Source organism: Octopus sinensis, linkage group LG5 (genome assembly GCF_006345805.1).
Source record: "Octopus sinensis linkage group LG5, ASM634580v1, whole genome shotgun sequence".
NCBI classification, from domain to species: Eukaryota; Metazoa; Mollusca; class Cephalopoda; order Octopoda; family Octopodidae; genus Octopus; species Octopus sinensis.
This window is the reverse complement of record NC_043001.1, coordinates 89,541,070-89,568,376: the sequence shown is the minus strand read 5'-3', so window position 1 is coordinate 89,568,376 and position 27,307 is coordinate 89,541,070. Positions and strand designations below refer to the sequence as shown.

General features: G+C 36.4%; 2 protein-coding genes across 2 annotated transcripts in view; one reads left to right on the top strand and one right to left on the bottom strand.

Annotated features, from left to right (window-relative positions):
- Positions 1-3,728, bottom strand: part of LOC115212214 (myosin-9-like) — a 37,563-nt gene extending 33,835 nt beyond the window's left edge. Inside the window, exon 1 of the mRNA XM_036502917.1 lies at positions 3,209-3,728. Within this exon, the coding sequence (XP_036358810.1) occupies positions 3,209-3,260 (52 nt within the window). The 5' untranslated portion in view covers positions 3,261-3,728. The remainder of the gene's footprint in view (positions 1-3,208) is intronic.
- Positions 3,729-11,427: 7,699 nt separating this feature from the next.
- LOC115212366 lies at positions 11,428-26,130 on the top strand. The gene is made up of 6 exons (XM_036502925.1): positions 11,428-11,439; positions 11,488-11,800; positions 12,905-12,940; positions 18,108-18,260; positions 23,703-23,839; positions 24,940-26,130. Exons 2-6 carry the CDS (start codon positions 11,704-11,706, stop codon positions 25,027-25,029), a joined length of 513 nt encoding a protein of 170 aa, XP_036358818.1. The 5' UTR covers positions 11,428-11,439; positions 11,488-11,703; the 3' UTR covers positions 25,030-26,130.
- The last annotated feature ends 1,177 nt before the right edge of the window (positions 26,131-27,307 follow it).

Here is a 27,307-nt window from a genome sequence, read left to right as displayed (position 1 = left end):
TGTTTTAAAAAATATTATTTACTTTGTTTAAAAAAATTATTTATTTCGTGTTTTATTTACTTTGTTAGGTAGTCGTTGTAGGATCGATTAGTCACGACTGGCTAGCGCGGAAGCACGAGTACGCGAGTGCGCGCACCGAGACCACTCTTCTTAAGTAGTACCTTGAATTCTTTTATATGATTTCAGAAAAATTATGATAATAAATTGATAAGAACAAGTACCAAATGAAATTGGTTTAAAAAGAACCAATATATTATTTTAGATTTGCTGGAGACTGTTAAAAATGAAAGACGATCGTATACAAAAGAACTTCTTTACAATGAAAAGCAGAATACGCGGAAGATACCGATCGCCTGCGTCGACGAACAGCAGTGTAAAAAACGTTTCAGAACTTTTCGTCGAAGAGTGAGCTAGTGCAGTAGTGAGTGTTGCTAAACAGAAAGATTGCTAAATTGTAAGCAAAACGCAATAACATTTTATGCAGCGACTTGCAACATTCTAGACTAACTAAAATCAACGCTGAACATGTCGTCTGCAAACAGAACAGAACTCTGCGCAGTCGCACTGCAGGCATATAAAACAGCAATCGAGACAATCAAAATGACGTGATCAAAACTAAAATCACAACATAAATATTAAAGCGAAACAAGAACACTTGACATACATCAAAGTCTTAAGAAACGTTCTAGAGAAAATCTTCATAACAACATAGCCGATAAAGAAATCTTAGCTAAAAACAAAAACAGTAGTGAAATCTGTTCACAAAGGGGCGCCCACTGGGGAAAAACAAAAAAATTTACAATAGAACCAAAGTGAAAACAATGCCTGTGGCCTTAACGTGCAAATAAAGAGGACACAGCGTTTCAATTCAACATTTGTAAGAGATTATTTCTTTCAAGAATTAGACTTGAAGTCATAAGAAGGGCCAGATGACTGCCAATGGTTCCCAAAGTGGGCGGTACCGCTCCCGCCCCTGGGGGTGGGGGTGGAAAGATCGAAAGAAAAAGGGGGCGATAATGGGGTGACCAAAACGGGACAGTGGATGCAAAAAAAAACCCCAAACAAAATAAAGGGTTGATTAGGTTAAGTTTTATTTGTGAAGGACTGCTGTTTTGAATTTGCTAGAGAAAATGGTCTATGTCTGTGATGGTGAGTGGGGGGGGGGGCACTAGCAATGTGGCCTTAGAACCAAGAACAGTAGCAAATTAGCTTCATTAGATTTATTAAGGACGTGAAGCTAAGAAGAAGGTCATTTTGTTAGCAATTAATGTTAAGAAGATGAATGAATGCGTGGATTACTGAAAATAGCCAGTTTCTGGCGTTTAGCACAGTATACGATTGAAGGTTTGCTTAATTTTCGGACACTGAATCCTCGTCAAAAGTTAAACAGTGACGTATTAAGAGTGTGTCCACACAATTATCCCTACCGATTTTGTTCAGAAAAATGAATATTCTTCAATAAAAATTCAGAAAATGAATATTCTTCAATGAAAATTTCTGCAAGTACCTTTCACATGGTGTACATCACAGCTATATCGGAATTCATTGTGAAAAAATTTTCGGGAGCGGGGAGGAGTTTCGGATAATTGATACGATATTTTTTAATGAAAATTTCTAAAAATACCTCTCAGATGGTGTAGATTACGATTATATCGGAATCCTACATTAAAAAAAAAGAACGGTGAGCGCGCACATATACATGTTGACACAAATCATATAACTTCTTTCGAAATTTCAAGTTTCATTTTGTAAATAAGTGATGTGTCAGCATGTATACGTTTGCGCCTGCAAATTTTTTTCCATATCAACTTTCAAAATTATGGTAATCTGCACCATTTAAAAGGTATCTGTAGAAAATTTCATTAGAAAGTGGCTATTTTCTGAAAGTTGTGAGGAAACAAAGCAAGGGAGGGCGCACTTGTGTAAATATGCCGGTTTTGGAAGCTACTTGGAATTGTGAGCGATGAGGCATGTTTGAAGGTGTTGCCAACATTATTTCAGAAAATATGTTTCTATCCTTGAAGACAAACTTAAACCAATGTTTTTAAAATAAATAAATAAATGTCATACTGGGCGCCTACTGGACGATCTTTCATACTGCAGGAAAAAAAAAAAAAGAATTAAAAGACATTCTTTTGTCAAGCCAGTCCACCTACATGAATCCTATAGAGCACTTGTGATTAATGTTGAACAACACTTAACATAAGAAGCTTCAAAAACCTAGCAATGAGGACTGCTGGATAATTTACGCCAAACATGGCCAGAATACATTAAACTATAATTTCAGAACTCGAACTCATTAAATCTATATTTGGAAGAGTTACTAGACGGAAGGAAATGTGAACAGAATTGAGAATAAAGATGTAAAAGACTGAAATTTGGGGAGGAAAAAAAACTTTCAGACTCGTAATCTCTCTTGTATGAAAAGACATAAGTACTTAAAAAAGAAATTAATAAAAATGAATGGAAACCCCACCCACCCAATTTCTTGCCCTTTTTCTTTCCCTGTGGGCGCCATTTACTAATCTTAAGGTAGCCAAATAAATGTCAAAGTATGAAACTTTAATAGTTTATATTTCATATTCTTGTATGCTCTCTACAAGATCGAGCAACAACATATATGTTATATAAATATATTAACATCAGTTTTAAAAAATTTGTCAAAGGTGTTCCTTGATAACCAAAGGAACCCATATCTAGTGGAGATGGGCGTCACCAGGATTACCAAACCTAATGAAACACTTCAACAAAAGTTACACCAATATTTAATTCTATGCTGACGTAGTCGGGGTCTGGGTTAATAACGGCCGCGTCTTTCGCCCAAATACAGCAGAATGGTCGATGAACAGGGCTCAAGTACGGAAAGGGCAGAGAAGATTGACGAAAAAATTCAGGTGCCCCAACTGCAGATATGCTACGGGAATGACTTGACTTAACCTGTTGTACTCTTTGGCAAGTGAATTAATATAGGTTATTGGATGCATATATATCCATATTTACACATAAACATTTATTTACACAAACACGTATACACACATGGATCTACCCAAACAGTTGTGTACGAAAAAAAAAAAATTCAATAACAATGTGTATGAAAAAAACCCAATTCAGTAAAATATGTTTGATATTTTGTGGTGATAAGGTGTTTGTAGTCTAAAGCCAATAGGGACAATTAAGAAGAGTTTTAAAATTGCATTACAATACTAACCTTTGTTAAAGGACAAGCAAATTATAAAATAAAGTATGAAAACGGTAACCATTGTCTTTAAATCACTTGATAGGTAATAAAAAAAAATGAAAAATAAATCTCAAAAAAACCCTCCAAAATAGGTTTTTCTAAACATCAATTGTTTAGTCGCTGCTTAAAGTCATTCGTTACAGGAAAGATTATAACGGCCAATTTTTCGATGGTTTTTCACTCGGCGTTGACATTTAACACGGCGCGATGACGTCATAGCCTTTTGTTTTCGTTGTTTAAATTTGAAATTTTCATCTATTTTTTTTCAAAATTCCTGTAACTTTTTGCAGAAAGGAAACGACAGGAAAGCAAACCGATATTATTTGTTTATAAATAACAAAGTACCATCTTGGTAATATAAATCACCTATTACTTTAAAAGTTACTCGAAGGCAGTGAAAAGCGATGGTTCAAGTTGTTCAAAGTTACTGGACATATACAGCCGGGAGCTCGTTAATTCGTGTTACATCACTTGCACTGCATCGTACTAAGTTGTAGACGCTTACCTCTCTCACCTGGAACTCATAGGTGAACAATTGACTTTCAGAGCAAAATTCAATTCTTCTATGGAGAAAAGTTACATGTATTAGATCAACGTCATATCTAGGGGGAAGTGTATCTCTCATCTGATTAAGTCTACGATAACAGGAAAGAATCTGACCCAAGTAAAACTATTCTTCTTTTTTTCTGTATTGTTGATGAGAAGAAAATAATTTCGAAGAATTTAAAGAATGATTTCATTTTGTTCCTAAAACTTGTTTTCTTTCTCTTACGTCCTGTCCTCTCAGTATTTAGACTTTTGTTTTAAAATATAAAAATGTATTAGGTAATTAATCCGTGTTTAATTAACAATTAATTATTTTAAATTATCGTTAGCCCCCTTCAATTTTTCGAATATAATATAGCGAACAAAATGAAACAACTAACAATGAAGGAAAGTGAAAGTAAATGAATTGTTAATAATTAGCACCATGTAAAATGTGTTTGGTTTATTTTATACAAAATTAATAAACTGGTATATGATAATCGTAGATAGTGGGGCAAAATAAGTAATTGCTGATTTTTGTTATCTTCTTCCTACTTGTTAAAAACCATTACAGTGCAAATATTGCATCATCATTTTGTACTTTTGCGTCATCTTTTGGAGCAAACATTGGTCAGCATTGTTGTTGTTGTTGTCGTCGAAGATGAGAGAGTTTGAAACATAGTCAGGAGACAAGTACTTTTTTATTAAAGGAAATTTTTAACTTTGAACCCGATTATAATTGAGGTTGCTAATAAAATATCTCGATAATGTTTGGTGCTTAACAATCAAAATTCCCTTCTTTGTCGGATTCCCAGTCAAATTTTTTCCATACTAATGTCTAATCTGATAATTTTCCATTTTCAAAACAAATGTTTAAATTGGAGAAAAGTGAGTAACGACTAATTTCAGTAATGTTTTCTTTAACGGTATGGTGCGTAAATATGACGGGAAGAGAGTCACCCCAGAAGATCGTGAATATGCTATACATAATATTTTATGCTGAGTTTTTAGATTTAGTTGAGTTTCGTTAATTTCATATCATGTGTCATTTTTACAATGTCCTCTTTCATTTGACCCAAATATTCACAATTTTTTGTTGCATTTCTGATTATTCTGATGTCTAAGGATCGATACTTTTTTCAAATGTAATTCTAAGGAATTGAAGAAGCAAATTTACCTTACTTTGCCTTACTCATTTTACCCCACCTGAATTTGTCTCTTGTATGCTCAATGAGAACGGAGATAATTTTCTGAAATAGAGTTCTGAATATGTTTTAGAGTTTTTAATGCATTAAAGAGAAGGTGGTTTGCTTAGCTGATATAGTTTTCGTAAGATAGTGAATACTCGTAATTTTTTTTTCTCAAAGTAAAAAAATGCAGTAAATATTACCCATTGTGCCTCAACCCCTTTAGTAATCTCTAATACTACTGATGTATGAATATATGCATATGTGGGCGTATGCGTCAGGCGGTTCATATAAGCTACTGGCTGGTAACATGTAGTCCTGATGCTTGCTTAAATCGTTGGCTTCAAAATAACTTTCCTCGCCAGATTTTCCTAGTGAAGAGGGTTGCTAGAAACCTAGCAGAACAAAAGCAACATCTAGCAAAAGAACAGATAAACTCCACGAAACGTAGGAAAATAGAAATACTTGTGATAATGAGCGAGCAGGCTACAAGACCACCTGAGAATATTTGGCTTCTATAATTACGACAGCAGTCTAAAAGTATTCTTTCGGGTAAAACTTGATGATCGTTCAGCTTCTGGTCGCCAATGTCGGGCCACCAAGAGGAATTGCTGTTGTAACTAAAAAGTGAGTGATTTTTTTTTTGTACACTGCACTCACTATAATCAATATCATGTACATGAACTCGGTAAACACTACAAACCAAAAGTCCTGAGGTAATTAGAGCAGTCGAACATGTAAGCTTTGAACCCGATTATAACTGAGGTTGCTAATAGCTGGAAGCATGTAGCAAATCTATAGGTAGGCGGCTTAGAATATAAGTGCTTTGTTTTCCAAACTATAGCGATGGAGAGATTCAACATCATGAATAACTAGACAGCCCTTTCCAGGGAAAGCACTACTCAACCATGAAGAACCTTTAAAAAATGCTTACGTAATTCTGGAACTCATCAGCAACCCCACGCCATGTTTATCCTCTTTTTTCCTGAGCTTCCATACTAACAACCAAGAAATTAACAGCATTCCAAATGTCGTACACGGACATGAGTTGGCATCCATATGGATGTATGCAATCAAATGCATTAGGCATATCATCCTGTAAAATCGTATTTAAATTTACTAATAATGATTTTAAATTTTGGTACACGGCCAACAGTTTTGAGGGGAGAAGATTAGTCGATTACATCAGTCCCAGTTCTTGACTAGTACTTTATTTTATTGACGCTAAAAGGATGAAGGGCAAGGTTGACCTGGATGAAATTTGAACTCAGAACATGAAGTGCCAGAAATGCCTTCGAAGTATTTTGTTCTGTTATCGCCATCTGATTATTGTTTCAAGTTTTGGTACAAGGCCAGTAATTTTATGGTAAGTGGGTTGGTTGATTAAATCGATCCCGTTAGGCAAAGTTGAGTACAAGGGCATTTGATAATTTACTACTAACAATTAAAAAAACGATGAAAATAAAATAAACCAAATGTATTTTACATAATGTCGATTATTAATGATCTTTTGTTGCTTATCTTTCCCTTTTATCCAGTACAGTTTGTGTCACTTTGTCAGTCATCTTATATATACAAAATTTGAAAGATCGCCAAAATACGAATTATTTCAAAAATATTTGAAAAAAGCTTTTGAAACGAGCGGACATTCCCATACAGATTGTATGATCCACAATGTCGTGTTTGTTAAAGACTGAAGCTTATATATTCTCTCTGCAATAGCAAACTTTGTGTTCACGGTTATTGTTCCCGGTTATCACATCAAATCTGCTCTACTGTGAAAGATTGATTGTAGTTAAGAACTACAACTTCCTTTGTCATCGCCGTTATTGTGCGTGACCGGCTATCATTTTACGCCTAGCTCTACTATTATGATCTAGTGACATGTTACTGGTGTACTTTTTGTTGTCTTCCCAATTGTTGTAACCGACCATTATATCACACTTTAGCCACCTCTAAGATCTGGGTTGAACTATAAATAGTAATAGTTCCTGATTTTTGACATACGGAGAAAATTTGAGGAGAAAGAAGAGTAGTCGATACCATCTACTGCAAGAACATAACTTGGTACTTTATTTTATTGATCCCAGAGAGATGAAAGGAAAAGTTGATCTCGGCGTGATTTGAATTCTGAACGGGAGCAAATGTCGCAATGCATTTTTTCGATTGCTCTAATGATTCTACCAGCTCACTACCTTTGAACTAAAAATAATGATAATAAAACTAGGATTATGTCTCTTTTGTACCCTTCCCCAACTATCAATCGTTGTAATATAAAATCCCCTTCTGTCTGTTCCTAAGTTAAAAACTCTGCTGTCTCGAAGTTATGCAATATGTTGTGCTGACTATATAGGACGGCAATATGAATACATGTCACGTTTAAAGATGAGGGCAACCAATCTGGCAACAGCATAGGCGGCCAAAACTCATCCTATTCCTCGCTAGGTCTAGGTTGTGTTTCCCTCCACATTCATTGTTGCTCTATAACCGATTAATTTTGTTCTCAACAAAAGGAGCCTCTGCATAGTCGCTTGGTCTGCTAGAAATAGCATCCAAATCCCCCTCAAACCACACCCTACCTTCTTTACAAAGAAAAAATGACACGTTGAACAATGTTGTCAAATATAAAAACGAAATGGTCACGTCGAGAAGGCCTCTTATACATCTGTTCGATGAGAGCTGTCACGGGTCTATCAACCCTCACAACTAAATTAACTGTAATGCCTTCTAATTAGTGCTACATTATCCACCATTAAAAACATTACCTTAAACTGGGAATGAAAATAATAAAGTCACGAGAAAAGAAGTCTAAAATTTTGGTTACAAAAAATTTACAAGAAAAAAAACTCACAGGAAAACTATCACATGAAAAAAAGGACATCTTTTATTCAAATACTATAAATAATAGTTGGAACAAATGATATTTAAGTCGCTTATTAACTGACTTGTTTGTTATACAATTGCAACACTTGTATAATGAAAAAAATTATGGTTTGTTCGATATATTAAAAAATGAAACAAAAATATTGAATTAATGGCATTCATTTGTTTTATGACCACAAATTGACAGTGGAAATATTAACACTATTCAGCAATGTCTAGGGCAGTGCTACTCAAAGTGGTGGTCCGCGAGCTATCAGCTGCCGGTACGCGGTGAGTTTCCAGAAAAGAAAGAAACATTATAAAATGCTTATGTAATATTGTATTATTCGTTTACAAAATAAATATAAGATTTAAAAAAATTGTCAACTTTTATTATATTTACTATATATATTGTTTCCAGTATAAATTAATATTACTAAGGAATATTACCGGTCTCTGGCACATTGGGGGGAAAAAAACTGCCAGTACGCCACATCAGATAGTTTGAGAAGCACTTGTCTAGGGGGACGTGTTAGAATAATCAATCCACTTTTTATTTTGTTTCGACGAAACAGTCTTCTCAAGACGTAAGTACAACCAAGGAAGGGCCCTACCTGAGTAGTGGTTGAGACCAGACAGGTTTCCCTTTATACGGTGTCACACGGGAGGAATACATACGTCACTCGATTTTTCCAGGAACCACAATTTTCAGCGATTTGTGGGGTGCGTACTCTCACATTCCTGAAACTGATGGTTACAATTTTGAGCATAGGGCGGCGAAACACAGCGTTGGGTTTCTAAACTCGAAAGATGGTACTCATATTCAACAAATGGAGTGTACGTGGGCCTCTGTAAAGCGAAGTAATAAATGACGCTGTGGCACACATCGCTCTATGGTAGATTCATATATGTGTGAATTTATGTGACGCAGGGGACATGAAAATTGCGATTTGTTCGAGAAATTGTTCGAATACATTTCTAACTTTCGTTTTCAATGAACTGGTCAGCGAAATGTTTGTTTTTCAAAAATATTTAATTTGTAACATGATATTTTGTTTTTGGATAAATCTATTAAATTTGTGCTACAACTTTCTTATTTTGAGAAATATTTAATTAGTAATGTACTGTTTGTTGCATTAAATGAATATTGAATGCTTAAACTACAAAATACGTGTTGCTTACTCGTTTTATTGTTTTGTTTTGTTTGTTTGTTTTTTTATCATTGACAAAAAAGTCTCATGTCCTTGAGTAAAAGGAAAAAATTTTAAAAAGGAAACTCATGGTTTTAGTTGTAAAAGCTTATTTGCTTATTGTTTTTAGTCAAGTACAAACATTTCGTCCTCTCCTGGAATATTGTCACGAATCATCAAACCCCGAACTTTTTGCAAATCCATTTCCTGTAGAATCATGGACCCCAATCTCTCATGTTTGGAAATATAACTTTACTTAAATGAACTATTTTTGTCCAAGTACCCTGCTCGTAGTGCATTGTCGGTAATTTTATTCCATGAATTCTTCACCCAATTCACGGCTTCTTAAAGGTTGGGTTTGACAATGTTTCCACGCTGATTTCTCTGCATTCTGTGTTCGATATCTTCATTCACTTCCATCCGCAAATAATCTTTGAAGGGTTTGTTTATTACAAGATCTACTGTTTGTAGATATAAAGACATTCTTGCGGGAATCATTATGTGGTCAACTTTCAGAAAGGAAGTGTACTGGCTGAATTCCAAACTAAAAGACCTCTTTGAGAATCACGTACAACAAGAGGCATAGTTAAATCAACCCATTTTCTTATAACACTTGTGTGCACCAAGCCTTTTCCGTTTCAAGGACATAAATGCCCAAAACTCGTTCTATTTTCTCTTTTTTGTCCTTTGTAATGATAAGTGGTAGGACTTTTGTTCCAAGACGAATTGCTAAAATACAGGTAACTCTTGCACTTTCGTAACCCGTTGAGGCAACGTAGATTGGCGAGACACCTGTCTGTTCAATTGTCGTTAGATCCTTGGTCCTTAAATACTGCAGTCTCAACCATAGCAATTATATTGGGGAGACTGTAAATAGAAAAGTCGATGGCATCAACGAAAGACTTGAATGCAAGTCCTTGAGTGCACGTTGAATCATTTCAGCATCCTCCAGCTTGAACAGTGATGTCGATCTTCTTAGAGAGAGCTCGTATCGCCGAAGGAAGTTATCCAGCCAATGAGGTGATGCTTTGAATATCTCTGTGGTGTCATTGCAAGAGCAAATTCTTGAATATCAGTCCTGCGTACAACCAAAGCCTTTGTTCTTCTGTCAAAAATCCATCCCGACGTGATACTTTCCAGCTCCGAAAATAACGGTTGTCGACCTGATCCACACTTCCCTCGTCCACCTGTCTGCTGAGGTTATCGTACTCTGGTAGCCATTTTCGAACCATTCGGAGATCCAACATCTTCTTCTTAAAGACAACCGTAAGATTCTTGTTATGTGACTCTTTCACAATTCCTTTCTTGTACTCCACGGAATAACTCTTTCTTTTTGCTCTCATCTTGCCTTGGGGACAAGGGAGTCAATTCCGCGCATGCGCACTTAGCGCAGACTTTAGCCAAGCTGTGTATTTGGTTTATTTTGCAAACATCTCATGGTCATGCTAACAAGCTGATGCATTTTTTCGGGGTAGGGCTTATATTAAAAACATCTTGAAAAATTATGGTTGGGCTTATTTTCGGGGAAACACGGTATCTCCAGCAATTTGGCTTGGAAAATTACATTAATGTACTAAATTTTAAAATTTTCAATAAACTTTGATTTTTGAAATCTTGGCAGCCAAACAGAAAAGATTCCCATTTTGAACTTTTTTTCTTTTTCTTTTTTTTTTTCGTTGAGGAAATGAGTAGGGAAATTATCACTTTGTGATAAAAGTGAAGGATTACCGAACAGATATATATTATCATATTCCCACCGCCTTACTTTAAGTTACTCCTTACAAACGAAAAATTGTTTAACCACATGAAGTGAATGGTCGTCATGGTGATAATGACAAAAGGGGAAATGGTTACTCTATGAGTAACAAATGAAATAACCAAACTCTTAAAGGCAGGTTAAATGAGATCAAAAGAAAGGACAAAAGGAAACGAAGCAGTGATATATGAAGTAGCGAGTAAGTCTATCAGATTAACTAAGTCTAAAAAGATGTTCTATTGTATATGTGGAACTGGTCCAGACTCGAGATGACATGGCACTGTGTAGGGCTGTTGAAAGTAGTGTGGTTGAGGTGGAGGATCTACCTGATATTGTTGCACTAATTAGTTAATTATATAATCAAGGTGTCTTTTTTTTTGTACAATGCATACATTGTTTATTGACAACAATAAGCAATGGCAACTTATGCAACTATAACACACAACACTGACAGCAACAACAATCTTAGGTTTTTTCCCACCCCTCACCCCCGGGCTGAAACTATTACAGATTCAGACACACAAGTGTGAGTTAAACTGTACTTTTTAAACCACACATATACACACACAAAAATCCCTCAAACGCTACACTTTAGCAATATGTACACACATCCAGACGTGTACAAACATATACTTTCGTACATATATTCCTAATTAGACCTACACACACAGTTACAGACGTGTATACTCGTATGTAGTTACACAGAAGAATGCATAACAGTTAAGCTAGGTGGTCATTTCCTGATGGTTATCTGGCGAAGAAGATATCAGTTAGATAGGTAATGTAGTGAACTGTTTCATATTACAACACTACACATTTCAAAACAAAGTAACATTGATCTCTACCATAACAGACCACAGTTATAGCACACTATACTGCAAAGGCACGACATCACTCTACACGAGGGTGTGTACAGTGTAAGGTAAATAGGAATACAGTGTTAGTATGATGGATATTAAAACATGTTTCACCATTTTAACTGTTATGTGTTGTGTCCAGGCCTTAGCTGATACTGACGATGTGAAGTCTGTCAACAAGTCAAGTAAGTTTTATTGATTTTAATTAGTGATCGGCTCTGAGTGTTGTGTATTTTATATAGTTAAAACAAGTAATTGTGTGATATTATAGACATTATAAGCACCAGCCTGAATCAGGAAAGAGTAAACTAACCAGTTCTTATAATGTCTAATGTACATTTTAAATTGAAAAATTAGCAGTTAATTCATATACAGTTAAGAGTATGTCGTTTACCTAGTTTACTTAATTGTGTGTTGTATATATAGTTAGTGCATTTTGTAGAGTTTTTATGCATACATAGGTGCTGGCATGGCTGTGTGGTTCAGAAGTTTGCTTCACAACCACATGGTTTCGGGTTCAATCCTGCTATGTGATACCTTGGATAGGTATCTTTTGCTGTAGCCCGAGGCTGACCAATGCCTTTGTGAATGAATTTGGTTGATGAAAACTTGTAAGCCCATCATGCGTGTGTGTTTCTTTTCCTACTACTGAGCCATTAAATGATGGGAGATGTAATCAGAGCAACTTAAAAAAATAAGCCCTGGGGTTGATTTATTCAACAAAACCCTTCGAGGCAAAGACACAGGGAGAGAAACCACAGGGAGGAACTCAAATAAGACATTTTTTCTCTATCAATGATTATTTCTGAGGATCTATTCCTTCTCGGTCACAGATTTTCGGATCATAATTGGAGTATATGTAAACTTGATGAACAATGCAAATTCTTTCGAACAGAAATTTATTAAAACGACACCTTTTTTTTTTTAGTTCATACTCTAACTTCAATAACCCCACCTTTTTTTTTTTTTTTTTTTCGTTATGCAGTAAGCCTATCATTCCATATCTCATCAATTTCCTTTAAGTTTATCAAGGTTTACTCCCTTTACAGCCATACCGTGTTATTCCGCTGAATATCCGCATATGACCACTCCTACTATCTACACAGTTGAGGCAACATTTTGTCCAGCAGTCAAAGACTACTGTTCTCTCTCTCTCTCTCTCTCTCTCTCTCTCTCTCTCTGTACGACTAGTCAATCACTATTTATTAGAAACTTTGATAATTTTATTGAATTCCAAAATTAATTTATAACTGTTTTACTTCTCATTGCATTTTAAAATATTTTTCCAGGTACATTCTGTGAAATTTGCCAATTCACAATTAAAGGTGAGCTGAAACTTTTATTGGAGCTGTGTGTGTTTATAAATATGTGTATGTTGACATAAATGACATTTAAGTGCTTTGTGAAAATAAGGACTATTTCTGGAGTGCATTATCTGAGGTTGGTGGAAAAGACACTTTCAAAAACTATTTGATTTGTTGGAATAGAGTAATTATAGGAATTTTCACATTTTGCAAACTGTGTACATGGTAGTGATAAGGTGGAATGAAGAAGTAACTTTGAATAAGTTGTTTGTATCTGGGAAGCACTCCGTCGGTTACGACGACGAGGGTTCCGGTTGATCCGATCAACGGAACAGCCTGCTCGTGAAATTAACGTGTAAGTGGCTGAGCACTCCACAGACACGTGTACCCTTAACGTAGTTCTCGGGGATATTCAACGTGACACAGAGAGTGACAAGGCCGGCCCTTTGAAATACAGGTACAACAGAAACAGGAAGTAAGAGAGAGAGAGTTGTGGTGAAAGAGTACAGCAGAGATCACCACCATCCCCTGCCGGAGCCTCGTGGAGCTTTAGGTGTCTTCGCTCAATAAACACTCACAACGCCCGGTCTGGGAATCGAAACCGCGGGTCCGCTGCCCTGACCACTGGGTTACAAACATTGTTTGTATGTATGTAAAGTGGATATATAAGCAAAAACCAGCAACTAATGTGGATGCTATTTTAAGAGGAATGTCATTAGTCAAGCACTTTTGACACTGACCTACCTAGAACTGCTTTTGTTTTTATGATACAAATGCCTTTTTAAAGTGATCCACTTTTAAAACCGTCCATCAAAATCCCATGCTAATTTATATTCCAAACTACCATTTTAGTAATGACAAAGTTATTTTAATAAAATGCTCGTTAACTGAAACAAACACTATATTTCAACCTAAATATGTGTGGTGTTAGCGGTATAAAAATAGTAATGATCCTATTCTTATTAATATGTTTTACTGACTATATTTTACATGCAGCGGCAATACACATAAGTTTGGAATGACAACAAGATTTCTTTTTAATATATATACATTATTTATTTTACATATTTTACAATCATGTTTGATGTTGGAAGTTTGTAAGTGTTCGCATGTTTTTGTGTCTGTGTGTTCGTTAGGCGTAAAAAGGTACTGACCAGTGAAATGACGTTGGGATTTGATTCACAGTTAATGTTGTTGGTATCGGCTTGGCAACAGGTAATAACAGATGGCTTAAGGTAGTTCTTAGAAGAAACTAGAACCCAAGAACAGTGAATTGATTTACCGTTTATGAGGTACAGCGTCAGACTTCCATATCAAGATATTGCGTGTCGCAGTTGAGACTAATTGAACCACTCGTTGTGTTTATCTTTCTCTTGATCTGAATATACTTCCAGACATGTTTCTGTAGCCGTTTTCTTCGTGGTGAGAATTTCACCTAACCGCTATAGTTGAATCTGTAGTTGTCTCGTGTACAATTTAAATCTTCGATGTTTGTCGATTGGTTCTTGCTGCTTCTTCATTATATGTTCTGCTTGGTTATGTTTCTCTAGTTATAGATATCTTGTAACCGTTTTCTTCATGGTGATTTTTCACACTAACAGTATGAGAGGTATCTGTAACATCTTGTATTAATGGTGGTCGCTTGCCTCGAAACTGGAACTTGGTCGAGTATTCTCTGTGTGGTCAGAGACTTAGTTCTTAAAAGAACTAAAAGCCTACGACGAGCTCTGTGTGGTCAGAGGTTCGCCCTGAGAAGGACTGGAAACCTAAGACGAGCTCTGTGTGGTCAGAGGTTCGCCCTGAGAAGGACTGGAAACCTAAGACGAATATTTTTTCTGAGAAACCTTGTTTTATAAGCTTCACCAGGCTCCCAGTGAACTTCAGAAATGGAAAGCTGTGATTGGCTGCTTGGACTATGGCGCGAAAATAAGTCGAGACATTTTGCGCCAAGTTATAACCAGCGGTGCGAGCGTAGTAGAGACCAACGTGTCAGCCAATCGAATTAGTGTTTACAACAATGTTAAACTAGCCAAAGCTGTTTGTAATCTCGACCGAGGTCATTCTTAATACTCTTCTCAAACAGTGAAGATAGCAATGAGAGACGATATTGCTACATATAGCCTCTTGCCAGACGTTTTGTCTACGACAAAACGGCGATAAAATTGACATTATTATATATATCTATTTTTTTTGTTTTTCTTAAAAAGTTCACCTTTCAGCGTTCTCTTGTGTCAATTCCGTAACTTATGTCTACCGTTGGCCGCGCAGTATATCAGAAGTCCTGCGTATTAAAGGGGTCACCAGTATAAAAATAGGTACTGACCCGATTCTTATAATTTGTCTACGACAAAACGGCGATAAAATTGACATTATTATATATATATATATCTCTTTTTTTTTGTTTTTCTTAAAAAGTTCATCCTTCAGCGTTCTCTTGTGTCAATTCCGTAACTTATGTCTACCGTTGGCCGCGCAGTATATCAGAAGTCCTGCGTATTAAAGGGGTCACCAGTATAAAAATAGTAATGATCCTATTCTTATTAATATGTTTTACTGACTATATTTTACATGCAGCGGCAATACACATAAGTTTGGAATGACAACAAGATTTCTTTTTAATATATATACATTATTTATTTTACATATTTTACAATCATGTTTGATGTTGGAAGTTTGTAAGTGTTCGCATGTTTTTGTGTCTGTGTGTTCGTTAGGCGTAAAAAGGTACTGACCAGTGAAATGACGTTGGGATTTGATTCACAGTTAATGTTGTTGGTATCGGCTTGGCAACAGGTAATAACAGATGGCTTAAGGTAGTTCTTAGAAGAAACTAGAACCCAAGAACAGTGAATTGATTTACCGTTTATGAGGTACAGCGTCAGACTTCCATATCAAGATATTGCGTGTCGCAGTTGAGACTAATTGAACCACTCGTTGTGTTTATCTTTCTCTTGATCTGAATATACTTCCAGACATGTTTCTGTAGCCGTTTTCTTCGTGGTGAGAATTTCACCTAACCGCTATAGTTGAATCTGTAGTTGTCTCGTGTACATTTAAATCTTCGATGTTTGTCGATTGGTTCTTGCTGCTTCTTCATTATATGTTCTGCTTGGTTATGTTTCTCTAGTTATAGATATCTTGTAACCGTTTTCTTCATGGTGATTTTTCACACTAACAGTATGAGAGGTATCTGTAACATCTTGTATTAATGGTGGTCGCTTGCCTCGAAACTGGAACTTGGTCGAGTATTCTCTGTGTGGTCAGAGACTTAGTTCTTAAAAGAACTAAAAGCCTACGACGAGCTCTGTGTGGTCAGAGGTTCGCCCTGAGAAGGACTGGAAACCTAAGACGAGCTCTGTGTGGTCAGAGGTTCGCCCTGAGAAGGACTGGAAACCTAAGACGAATATTTTTTCTGAGAAACCTTGTTTTATAAGCTTCACCAGGCTCCCAGTGAACTTCAGAAATGGAAAGCTGTGATTGGCTGCTTGGACTATGGCGCGAAAATAAGTCGAGACATTTTGCGCCAAGTTATAACCAGCGGTGCGAGCGTAGTAGAGACCAACGTGTCAGCCATCGAATTAGTGTTTACAACAATGTTAAACTAGCCAAAGCTGTTTGTAATCTCGACCGAGGTCATTCTTAATACTCTTCTCAAACAGTGAAGATAGCAATGAGAGACGATATTGCTACAGCGGTGTTATGGGCTGTGATGAGCTATGTGGTGTTGGTGGAGAGGATGGTAGATGAGGCAAAAAGAGAGTGAAGACTGCAGGGGCCGGCGGAAGAGTGAAAGAGGCATGCATGGGCAGGAAGCACGTGTGGGCAGTTCGAGCAGGGAGAAAAGACGTGTCTATTTCGTGAGAATGACCACTCATTCCGCCGAGGTCAACAGGTAAGGCCTTTTGTATTTCTTTCTCCCGTTTGCTTCTTTTTCTGTTGTCCTTTTCTTCCATCACACTACAATATGTTAACAAAAGGGTTAAGTGAGCTATGGAGGGTAGGAGCAGAATATTCTGTATGGCTATTACAAGCCAGCTTAACACCAGACCACAAATTCTGGCTGAAATTTAGGTGGGAAGAAAGTTTTCAAACTGTAATGCTTAACAGCTTCTTTTGATTTTATGGGGGTTGTTTTATCTGTGTTGTGGTGTCCATTAAAATCTTAGCTGACTGTGGTTGGTTACTTTATCAAGGAATTACAGACTGTATTCTTTGTACTGCTTCACATAGGTGTTTTGTAGATTATGGGATTTAGTTGTATGAAAGATGTGAAGGAACATACCTAGGAAGAAGGTTTTGGTCTCCTATAAACAAAGATAGTCTGAATAGCTATGAACAATATCCAGCCAGTTAACTGTCTTCAAGTACTATAGAGGTCAAGTGATTGGTTAGAGGATGTGTTATCTTAATTAGGCAATGGTCAAACTGCTTCTTGAAAATGAAAGCATTGATGGCTAGATGAAGGCTGGTTTTGGAACGAGAAAGCAAAGTCTATTGCTCTTCCTGCCTCTCTCTTTCACACACATAAAACACATCAAACACTTACACACTCTTTCTCTTTCACATACTCAATATCTCTCCCTATCTTTCTCTTAGGCACTTTACAACAAAGAGTTAGAAGATACTATAGCTGGGTCAACACCAAAACTTTCACTGTAGTAATGTCCCAGGATAAATTAGCTTAGTAACTAACCTCTCAGAAAACATAGGGAACATAGCTGCAATAAAATAACTCAACTAAAACTCATGCCCTCATTACAATCTCAGCTAACCACCAATGTACCTCTACTTCCCAGTCATCTACACCTCTCCAAACTACTGATATGCTGATGCAATTATATCTAAGGATTACAATGTGTGTTAACATGTATAATATATATATGTGTATACTGGTGTTACTTTAAGGGTATATGAATATATATGTTAGAACCTATGTATGTGTGCAAAAGAATTAGTTTGTATGTGTGGTTGTGCTGCTGTTAGAGTTGATATGCAAGTGCTAGTGTCAGAGTCAGTGTGTATTTATCTGTTTTTGTGGAATGTTTGTAGACAAAGTGGGAATCCTGTATGTTATGATTCATATAGAAGAGTGAATGTGTGTGTGTGTGTGTGTACATAGTTTGTATATACATACACATAGAACCATCTGTAAATTTATACTAAACAGTAACTTTTCATTGTTTTGAAGAACTTGACCGCTGGTTGCAGATTATTGGACGTAAAGGTCACTATAGCATAGAAGCAGCAGTGTCCAAATCACTAAACTCTATATGTAACCCAAATGACAACAAACTTATGCAGGATGACCCTTTAAGGCTAACAGCCTGCAAGGAGCTCTTAGGTAAGTCAAATATATCTAAATGTTATTGTTTCAAGAGAAGCTGTTGTAAGTAAAATGCAGCAATTACCTGGTTGATGGCTAACATTCAAGACACTGTTTATTACCCACTAATCATCATATGAAACTTATGTCAGAACCAGGCTGCAGAGAATCAAATTAAAAGACTGATTAAGATATTTAAAAGACTCGGGTCTGTGGCTAAATACAACTCCATTGATAGTGTTGCTTTCTCTTGATTCACATGGCCACCCTGAAGCAAAGTTATAAAATATTCTTTAATGTAAAGCTTTGCACAGTCTATTTACACATGATACATATATACTTCCCCCACACAAGTCTCTCTCTCTCTGTATACACACACACACACACAATGTACATGCTATCATCATCATTATTGTTTAATATCGGCTCTAAATGCTGGTATAGGCTGGACAGTTCAGCAGAATCTGATGATTACATTATGCTCCAATGTTTGGTATGGTTTCCCTAATGCCAACCACTTTACAGGGTGTACTGGGTGTTTTTTGCATAGCACCACTAGTTAGGTCACCTTTACAACTAAAGAGCCTAAAACGGTCCCTATAACTGAAGGAGGACAGGAGAGTGAGAGAGAAAGCAGTTAAAAAAGTATTTTTATATGCATAAAATAGTAACATTAATAAAGGGCTTGTTGAGATTTTTAATAATTTTTGTATTCATACCTACATAGTGTATTTACTGTTTAACCTACAGATGGCACAGGCATGGCTGTGTGTGGTATCTTAGGCGTCTTCTATTATAGCCCCAAGCTGAACAAAGCCTTGTATGAGAGGGTGCTGAAAAGTTCCTGGCTCTGATTAAAAGAAAGTACAGGTGGATCAGTTAATTATGATTTTATTCAACATATTCCCCTCTCACTCTATTATATCCCCAAGCTATTCTTATTTTTTCCGTAGATGTTGTTGTTGTTAGTGGTGGTATTGCTTTTGTTTTTCATTGTTTCTTTTTTGTTCTACAGTATTACTCAAATATAAGTAGTTTATTGGTGTAAATAAAGTCAAATGGTATGGGACTGATTGGTTGAAGTGGATTAAATCAGTTCCCTAGGCATATATTAATACTGACTTGGTCTTTTAGAGGTAAGTGTAAAATCATCTCTGACAGGATTTGGACTTGGTAGATTTAGGTTAGACAGCTTTCTTTATTGGTTAACAGAAGCTGTGTAGAAGCTGTTGTCACGTGTATATAATATATATATATGTATATATACACACTCATCCACATTAATACATATATGTATGTATAGATGTATGCATATGCTTGTATATGTGTGTTTATATATATTATGTAGGTGTGTATATATATGTGTGCGTGTATATATGTGTATGTATATATATATATATATATGTATGTGTGTGTATATATACGTATGTGTATATGTATGTGTATATATATATATATGTATGTGTGTGTATATGTGTATATAAATAATATATGCATATATATAAATAATATACACATATATAAATCAAATTCGATGACAGTACCACATGATTGGCATCCGTGCTAGTGGAACGTAAGAGCACCATCCGAGCATGATCGTTGCCAGGGCCACTGACTGGCCCCCATGCCGGTGGCATGTAAAAAGCACAATTCGAGTGTGATCGTTACTAGAGTTGCCTTCCTAGCACTTGTGCCAATGGCATGTGAAAAACAACATTTGAGCAAGGTTGTTGCCAGTGCCGCTGGACTGGCTCCTGTGCAGATGACACGTGAAAAACACTGTTTGAGCATGGCTGTTGCCAGTATTGCCTAACTGACCCTCGTGCTGGTGGCATGTAAAAGCACCCACTACACTCTCAGAGTGGTTGGCATTAGAAAGAGCATCCAGCTGTAGAAACTATGCCAGATCAGACTGGAGCATGATGCAGCCATCTGGCTCACCAGTCCCCAGTCAAACCGTCCAACCCATGCCAACATGGAAAGTGGATATATCTGTGTTTGAGTGTACCATTGTCTTGACCCCATGTGCCAGTTGTAAACAAGCATCACTATCATAAAATTGATGTTGTAAATATATCTGGCCATGGGAAAATATTACCTTACCTGAAAACAGATGGGGGTTGGCAACAGGAAAGGCATTCAACCCTAGAAAAACATCTGCTTCAATAAAATTGCATCTAACCTATGCAAGCATGGTAAAGCAGACATTACATGATGATGATGATGACAATGATTATGTGTTGTGTAGGAACAGCAATTACGTACTTTAAGAATTTAATATATATAGGCACTTTATGTCAGTACAAGTACCTTATGTGGGTACAATATATAGGTGACTTTGTGAATACAGTATATAGATACCTTGAATATGTACAGTGCATAGGTACTACATGTAAGTATAGTATATTATTCTTGAAATTCAAAGATCTAGATTTGTCACAATTTCTGCTACCTCCCCATCATTCCCTTCTTGATTGTCTCCAGACTACATCAATAAACAATATCTAATATATAATAACATTACCATTCTTTGTCCACATTAGGACCCTACATCTTATTAACACCACTACCACTACCACCACAACTTGTTGCCACCTGTTTCAATTAACATATCAGACTTTCACAGTAACCATAGTGATAACATATCCACATCGCCATTGCTACGTTCTTGTCTTCATATACGTCTTCTCAAGCAAGCATCTTCTTTTATTACCAATCACATCTTGAACATCTGATTAATTAATTACAGTGTGTAAACTAATTACATTAATCACTCTGTGACTGTTGTATCCATAATTATTTATATTGGCTCAGGATGAAAGCAATTAATTAATCCTGATATATATGTGCTTCTGTAACAACATTGAGGTCATCATTTGGACTGAGAGTGGTTTTGTTGAATGGCCTGTTTGACTGATGTAGTTGGGTATATGGCTGTACCAGTTATTCTGAGGGTATCCTGTCTTTTTTGTGTAGTGCCCTGGGTATTTTTTTCTGTATTTTGTTCTTGGTTTCCTGGTGCATTCTGTGTGTATACATACATACATACACACACACACATATACATATATATATATATATATATCATCATCATCATCATTTAACGTCTGTTGTCCATGCTGGCATGGGTTGGACAGTTTGATCAGAGCTGGTAAGCTGAGGGGCTGCACCAGACTCCAGTCTGATTTGGCAAGGTGTCTACAGCTAGTCTTCCTAATGCCAGCTACTCCAAGAGTGTAATAAGTGCTTTTATGTGCCAGTTGCATGTCACCAGTACCTTCCACAACCATGATTATACTTGACTTGATGGGTCTTCTATTCAAGTATGGTATATTGCTGAAGGTTTTGGTCGTTTATCATTTACTCCGTGAGAGCCAACACTCGAAAAGTGCTTTTTACATACCACCAGCAATGGGTCTAGTTATACAACACCAGCACAGGTGCTAGTTATGTGACACTGGTATTTGTCACATTGCTTCTGTGAGCCCCAATGCTTGAAAGGTGCTTCTTACATGCCACCGGTTTAGGTGCCTGTTACGTGACACTGGCATTGGCCATGACTATGGTTTCACTTAGCTTGAAGGGTTTTCTCAGGTATAGCATATCACCAATGGTCTTGGTCACTAGTCATTGCCTCCATGAGACCCAATGTTTGAAGATAACACTTCACCACCTCGTCCAGTGTCTTCCTGAATCTACCCCTTCCACATTTTCCCTTTACAGTTAGAGATCAGCGCTTTACAGTTGTCCTCGTCCATATGCATCACATGACCATACCAGCACAGTTGTCTCTCTTGTACATCTAATGCCATTTATGCCCAATTTTTCTCTCAAGACACTTATATATATATATATCAACATATATACATCATCATCAACAATTGATATCTGTTTTCCATGCTGGAATGTATTAGATGACTTAATGGGAACTGATGTGGCCAGGGGCTGCAACACGTTCCATAGTCTGCTTTGGCTTGCCTGCTACAGCTGGATGATCTTCCTAATGCCAACCAATCCACAAAGTGTACTGGGTGCTTTTTACATGGGACCATCATCAGCGCTTTTTATATGGAACCAGCACCCGAACTAATGCTTTTTACATGGCACCTTGGTTTTAGGATCTTAATTCTGTAGTGATGGATGGATCTTCTTGAGTACAGCATTGCGCCACATATCTCAGTTCTCCTTCATAATGTTCAGCATTTTGAAATCACCCTTCACTACTTTGTCCCATATCTTCCTCTTCAGCAACTTCCTTCCACTTTAAACAATTGGCACTTCTTTAAGTAATTGTGTTCATCCATCCACATCACATGACCAAACCAGTGCAGTCTCTTCTCTTGCATGTTGCATCTTAATTCCTCTTATGCCCAACTTCTCTCTCAATACACCAATGCTCTGTCATACACACACATTGATATTGCATATCCAGTAGAGCATACCAGCTTCACTTCTCTCCAGTCTTTGCATGTCCTCTGCATTCAAGGCCCATATCCCACTACCCTGCAGCATTGCAATTTGTGCACATGCATCATACAATCTTCCCTTCATATGGAGAGAAACTTTTAGTTGCCAACAGAGATAAAAGCCCTCTGAATTTTCTCCACCCTAATCTTATTCTAGCAATTACACTTTCTGTGTAGCCTCCTCCACTGCTAATTAGGTAACCTAGGTAGAAAAAATGATTTACAACTTCCAGAGAGTGACTGGGACACTTAAGGAAATCAGATTCCCTTGTATGTGGATATGTATATCCACATACACACACACGTGATAATCATATTTATTATACCCATTTCAATAAAGGATTGTTCAAATTTTGTTTCTTATTTGTGATATTAAAAATACATTTGCTTCTGTTGATACAATTTCAACTTACGCAATAACTCGCAGAACTAATCTACCAGTAAAACTGAGAGACAATTGTGTGTGTGTGTATATATATATATAGATACACACACACATATATATATTATATTAATCAATGAAATTCCAAGTTACTCTGATTTACAATATTCTTTTCCACTCTAGGCACAAAGCCCAATGAGGGAGGGGGCCAGTTGATTAGATCAACCCCAGTACACAACTGGTATTTAATTTATCAATCCTGAAAGGATGAAAGGCAAAGCTAACCTCGGTGGAATTTGAACTCAGAACATAAAGACAGATGAAATAACAATTTTACAACACTGAAATAAAGTAGTACTTTCATAAGTTATGCAATCATCAGGTTTATGTATTGACAGTCGTGTTCCACAATTGAAAGTACTAGTTTAGTTCAATATTGTAAAGATTGTAAATAATAAAATATGAAAATCAAACTAAGTTGGAATTTCATTGATTAATATATTCTTCTATACAACATAAAAACTTAGATATACATGTATATATATTCATCAGCTTTTGTTAATATAGTATATTGTTACACACTAATTTCCATCTGCTTCTATTCTTTCACAGCCAACCATGGTGATATCTTTAAAGAAGCCTTTATTGAACATTATGAGAGTGTTGAACCTGTCAGCTATTTAAAACTCATCCAAGATGTGTGTTACAAGAAACTAGAACAGTGTCAACACAATGAGGACCAAACCAATGTAAGTCTCATTTTTGTTTACAAAGTATTTTGACATAAACAATAGAAGTCAAGGAAAGTGTAATCAAAATAAATGGGATCAGTTTTATAATTTAGACTTCACAGCAAACTTTGTTCAACCTGTGTTGTTTCAACCCTGATCCAGCAAAAACATGTTTGAGACAGAGAAAAATTGAAAGATTGTTGACTGGATATGAAATATCCAGATTTTAAATATATTTTCTAATTTTTGCGAGAAAGAGATTAGTTTATTGGGATAATTGTTTTTACAGCAAGATACGATATGCCTTACTATTTCTAGCTCAATATCCAAAGGCACCACTGTTAATATAATGGGAGTTATCTACCTTGACAAGTTCAGCACCTTAACCTTGCACTGCAATTATATTAGTATAATGGCATTGGAAAACATTTCCCAAAGTCCTAAGGAACTCTGTTGTACACGTCTTATTTGTACCTGACAAGTCTTTTTTATATATATTCTAATTAATAACCTTCCCTTACTATATCTTGACATTTTGGGACGATCAGACTGACCCTCATCACAGGCTGCCAAAAAGGTCCATGCTGTTCCAGTTTAACTGAGGTTAAATACATATGGATACTATTCTATATATTTATTCTGTATCAGCTCATTAACTTGTTTTGTGTCCTTAAATATTGCTTTCCACAGACAAAGCAGATATTCCCCATTCACTACCCTATGTCTCTGTAAACTCCAGATTTCCTAATCAAGATGCCAGTTTATTTAATGTTATCAGTTAACTATGCTTATACAGAACTTAAATGTACTGCAAAGCAGGGAATTTGAATTTAGAGAAAATTTAGTACAAATGGGTGCTGAAAAGTTACTGGCTTTGGGTAATAGAAAATACAAGAGGACCAGTTAATTATGATTTTATTCAACATATTCCCACTTACCGTGCAGCAGTCCTTCAGATTTTCTAAGCCCTATAAAAGAACTGAAGGCTGGGCCTCCAACCAGGCCTTTCACAATACCCTTAAAACCAGGAACTTTTCAGCACCCCCTCATATTTGTTAGTCCATCTTTACCTCTTAGTGTTTGTTAAAAATCTCTTATATTGGTTATTTTTCCGTCAGGTGGAACCTGTCAAGTTTAATGCTGATAACCAAATGGAAATTGTTGAAACAAAAAACATAAGAACCTTGCAGCCAACTGAAGAGCAGTGATAAAACTCATGGTTCCTTGAGTGTAGGATTGGAAACTTACTGTAGAATAGTAGAGACCAGTACAGTGCTTCTGGGATGTTCAAGATCTGGTCTAAACCCTGTTGCTACTCTTTGGCAAACATTTTCAAAATATATTTAATCTCTCTGTAATAATTATATTGTCATTTTTTAACATCCACTTTTCCATGCTTGCATGGGTCAGACAGAATTCAAGCTGATTTTCTATGGCCAGATACCCCATCAAGCATTTCCACAGGATTGGAGATGAACAACACCACTTATAAGACAGTAACACTGGTTTACAACTACAATGCAATGTCAAGACAAAGAGCCACAAACATGAATATGACAGGCTGCTTTGAGTTTCTGCCAACCAAATCCACTGAAAGATTGGATCAGTCTGGGCTATTGTAGAAAACACTTGCCCAAAGTGCCACACAGTGGGATTCAACTCAAACCATGTTGTCAGGAAGCAAACTTCTCAACCACAGCTTAGTGGATGCAGATCAGTAGTCTAGCTTATGTTGACTATGTTTCACTCTGCAACCATTATCATAGTTATAATGTCCACTTTCTCAGGTTTGTATGGGTCATACAAAATTTGTTGAGACAGTTTCCATGACCAAATGCCCCTTCTGTTGCCAACATGCAACTGTTTCTGAGCAAGGTAATATTTCACTGTGGCCAAACATGTTTCTCATAAGACTGGAAACAAAGGGTACTGCTTGTATGACAGTGACACTCATTTACAACTATCATGCTATATGACAAGGAAACACACTTGCATACTTATATGGCAAGCTTCTTTGTTAAACTACATTTTAGAACTTCAATATTCATACACCTACTTTCACATGTCAAAGACCTAATTTACTTCTTCACTACCGTCCCAAGCTTTGTAAGGGAAGATCAATAGACAGCAAGATTATTCAGCCATAAAATATTGCTTTCAACAAGTGGCCTGTCCAACCCTTGCTAATTTTGAAAAATGGACATTGAATAAACTAAGGATTAACAGTTAAATGAGGCAAAATTTAAAACATTCATAAAATTGCCAATTGTAATATATATTTTGCCATTAATAAATTTCACTCTGTAAAATTCTCGAGTTTTTTTTTTATACTGACCTGCACAAAATCACACCTAGTTCTATGATACAAACTTGTTTTAAAGCAGTCTTCATCGCTTTAAAAAAGAGCATTTCATGCTAATTCATGTCCCAAACACCTGCTTAATAACAAATTTATTTTCAAAATAAGGCAGTATATTTCAACTTTTGACATGTTGATGCTTAATTACAAACATTTTAGAGGAATTTAATGGAGGTTGATTGTTAGTATTCAGGACCAGAGGCCGTCTTCGACAGGTTGGTATCATCTAGTTAATTCAGCATGAATTCAAAAATTATCTTCAACAAATATAACATATAAGTAAAGTATCTGTGGTTGGTGGAAAAGTAGGTCTTTGATGACTAAGTGTGAGTGCCTTTTTAATAATATTTCTAATCAGAAGTTGGCAAAGTTGTTAATGCCAGACAAAATGCTTCATGGGATTGGGTTTTTTTCTCTCTGAGTTCAGATCCCACCATGATCAACTTCACTTTTCAGGGTTGAGAAAGAAAAAGAAAAGTTCCAGTTCAAGGTAGTGGATTAATGGAATTCAAAGGAAGTTGGAATGGATGCCTCATGCTCTTGAGCAGAACTTTATCTCATGTAGCTGTATGATTAGTGACAACTGATGTGTAGCACACTGTGCACCTGTATAGGAAATGCCTATTTGATGAAAGGAGTGAGCTAATGTGCAGCACAAACACTGATCAGTAAAAAACCGTCTGTGCAAGCTGTTTTCTCAGATCAAGTGACAACCATTAAAATTTAAAGATTAAACTCAGTTGCAAGCATTTAGGCTGGATTGCTAATTTGAAGATACCTTTTTCCCTTCTGTCCACCAGCTTTGGAGGCCCTGTAAATAAATGTTCATGGACACTTTGTTCCTTGATTAACCATCATTTTAACACCTACTGTTCCATATTTGCATAGGTCAGAATACACCTGGTATACATTTCAATTTAATTCTATAAATTGTTCATTTAACCCTTTAGTATTTAAACCGGCCATATCCGGCCAAAATATTTAATCTGTTTCATGTTCAAACTGACCAGATTTAGGCCCTCACACCTACTCTACAATGTTATTCTACATTAAGTAATTACACCATCAAGATCTTGAAGATATGAGATACTACATGATTAATTCAAATCAATGGGAATCAATAAGCA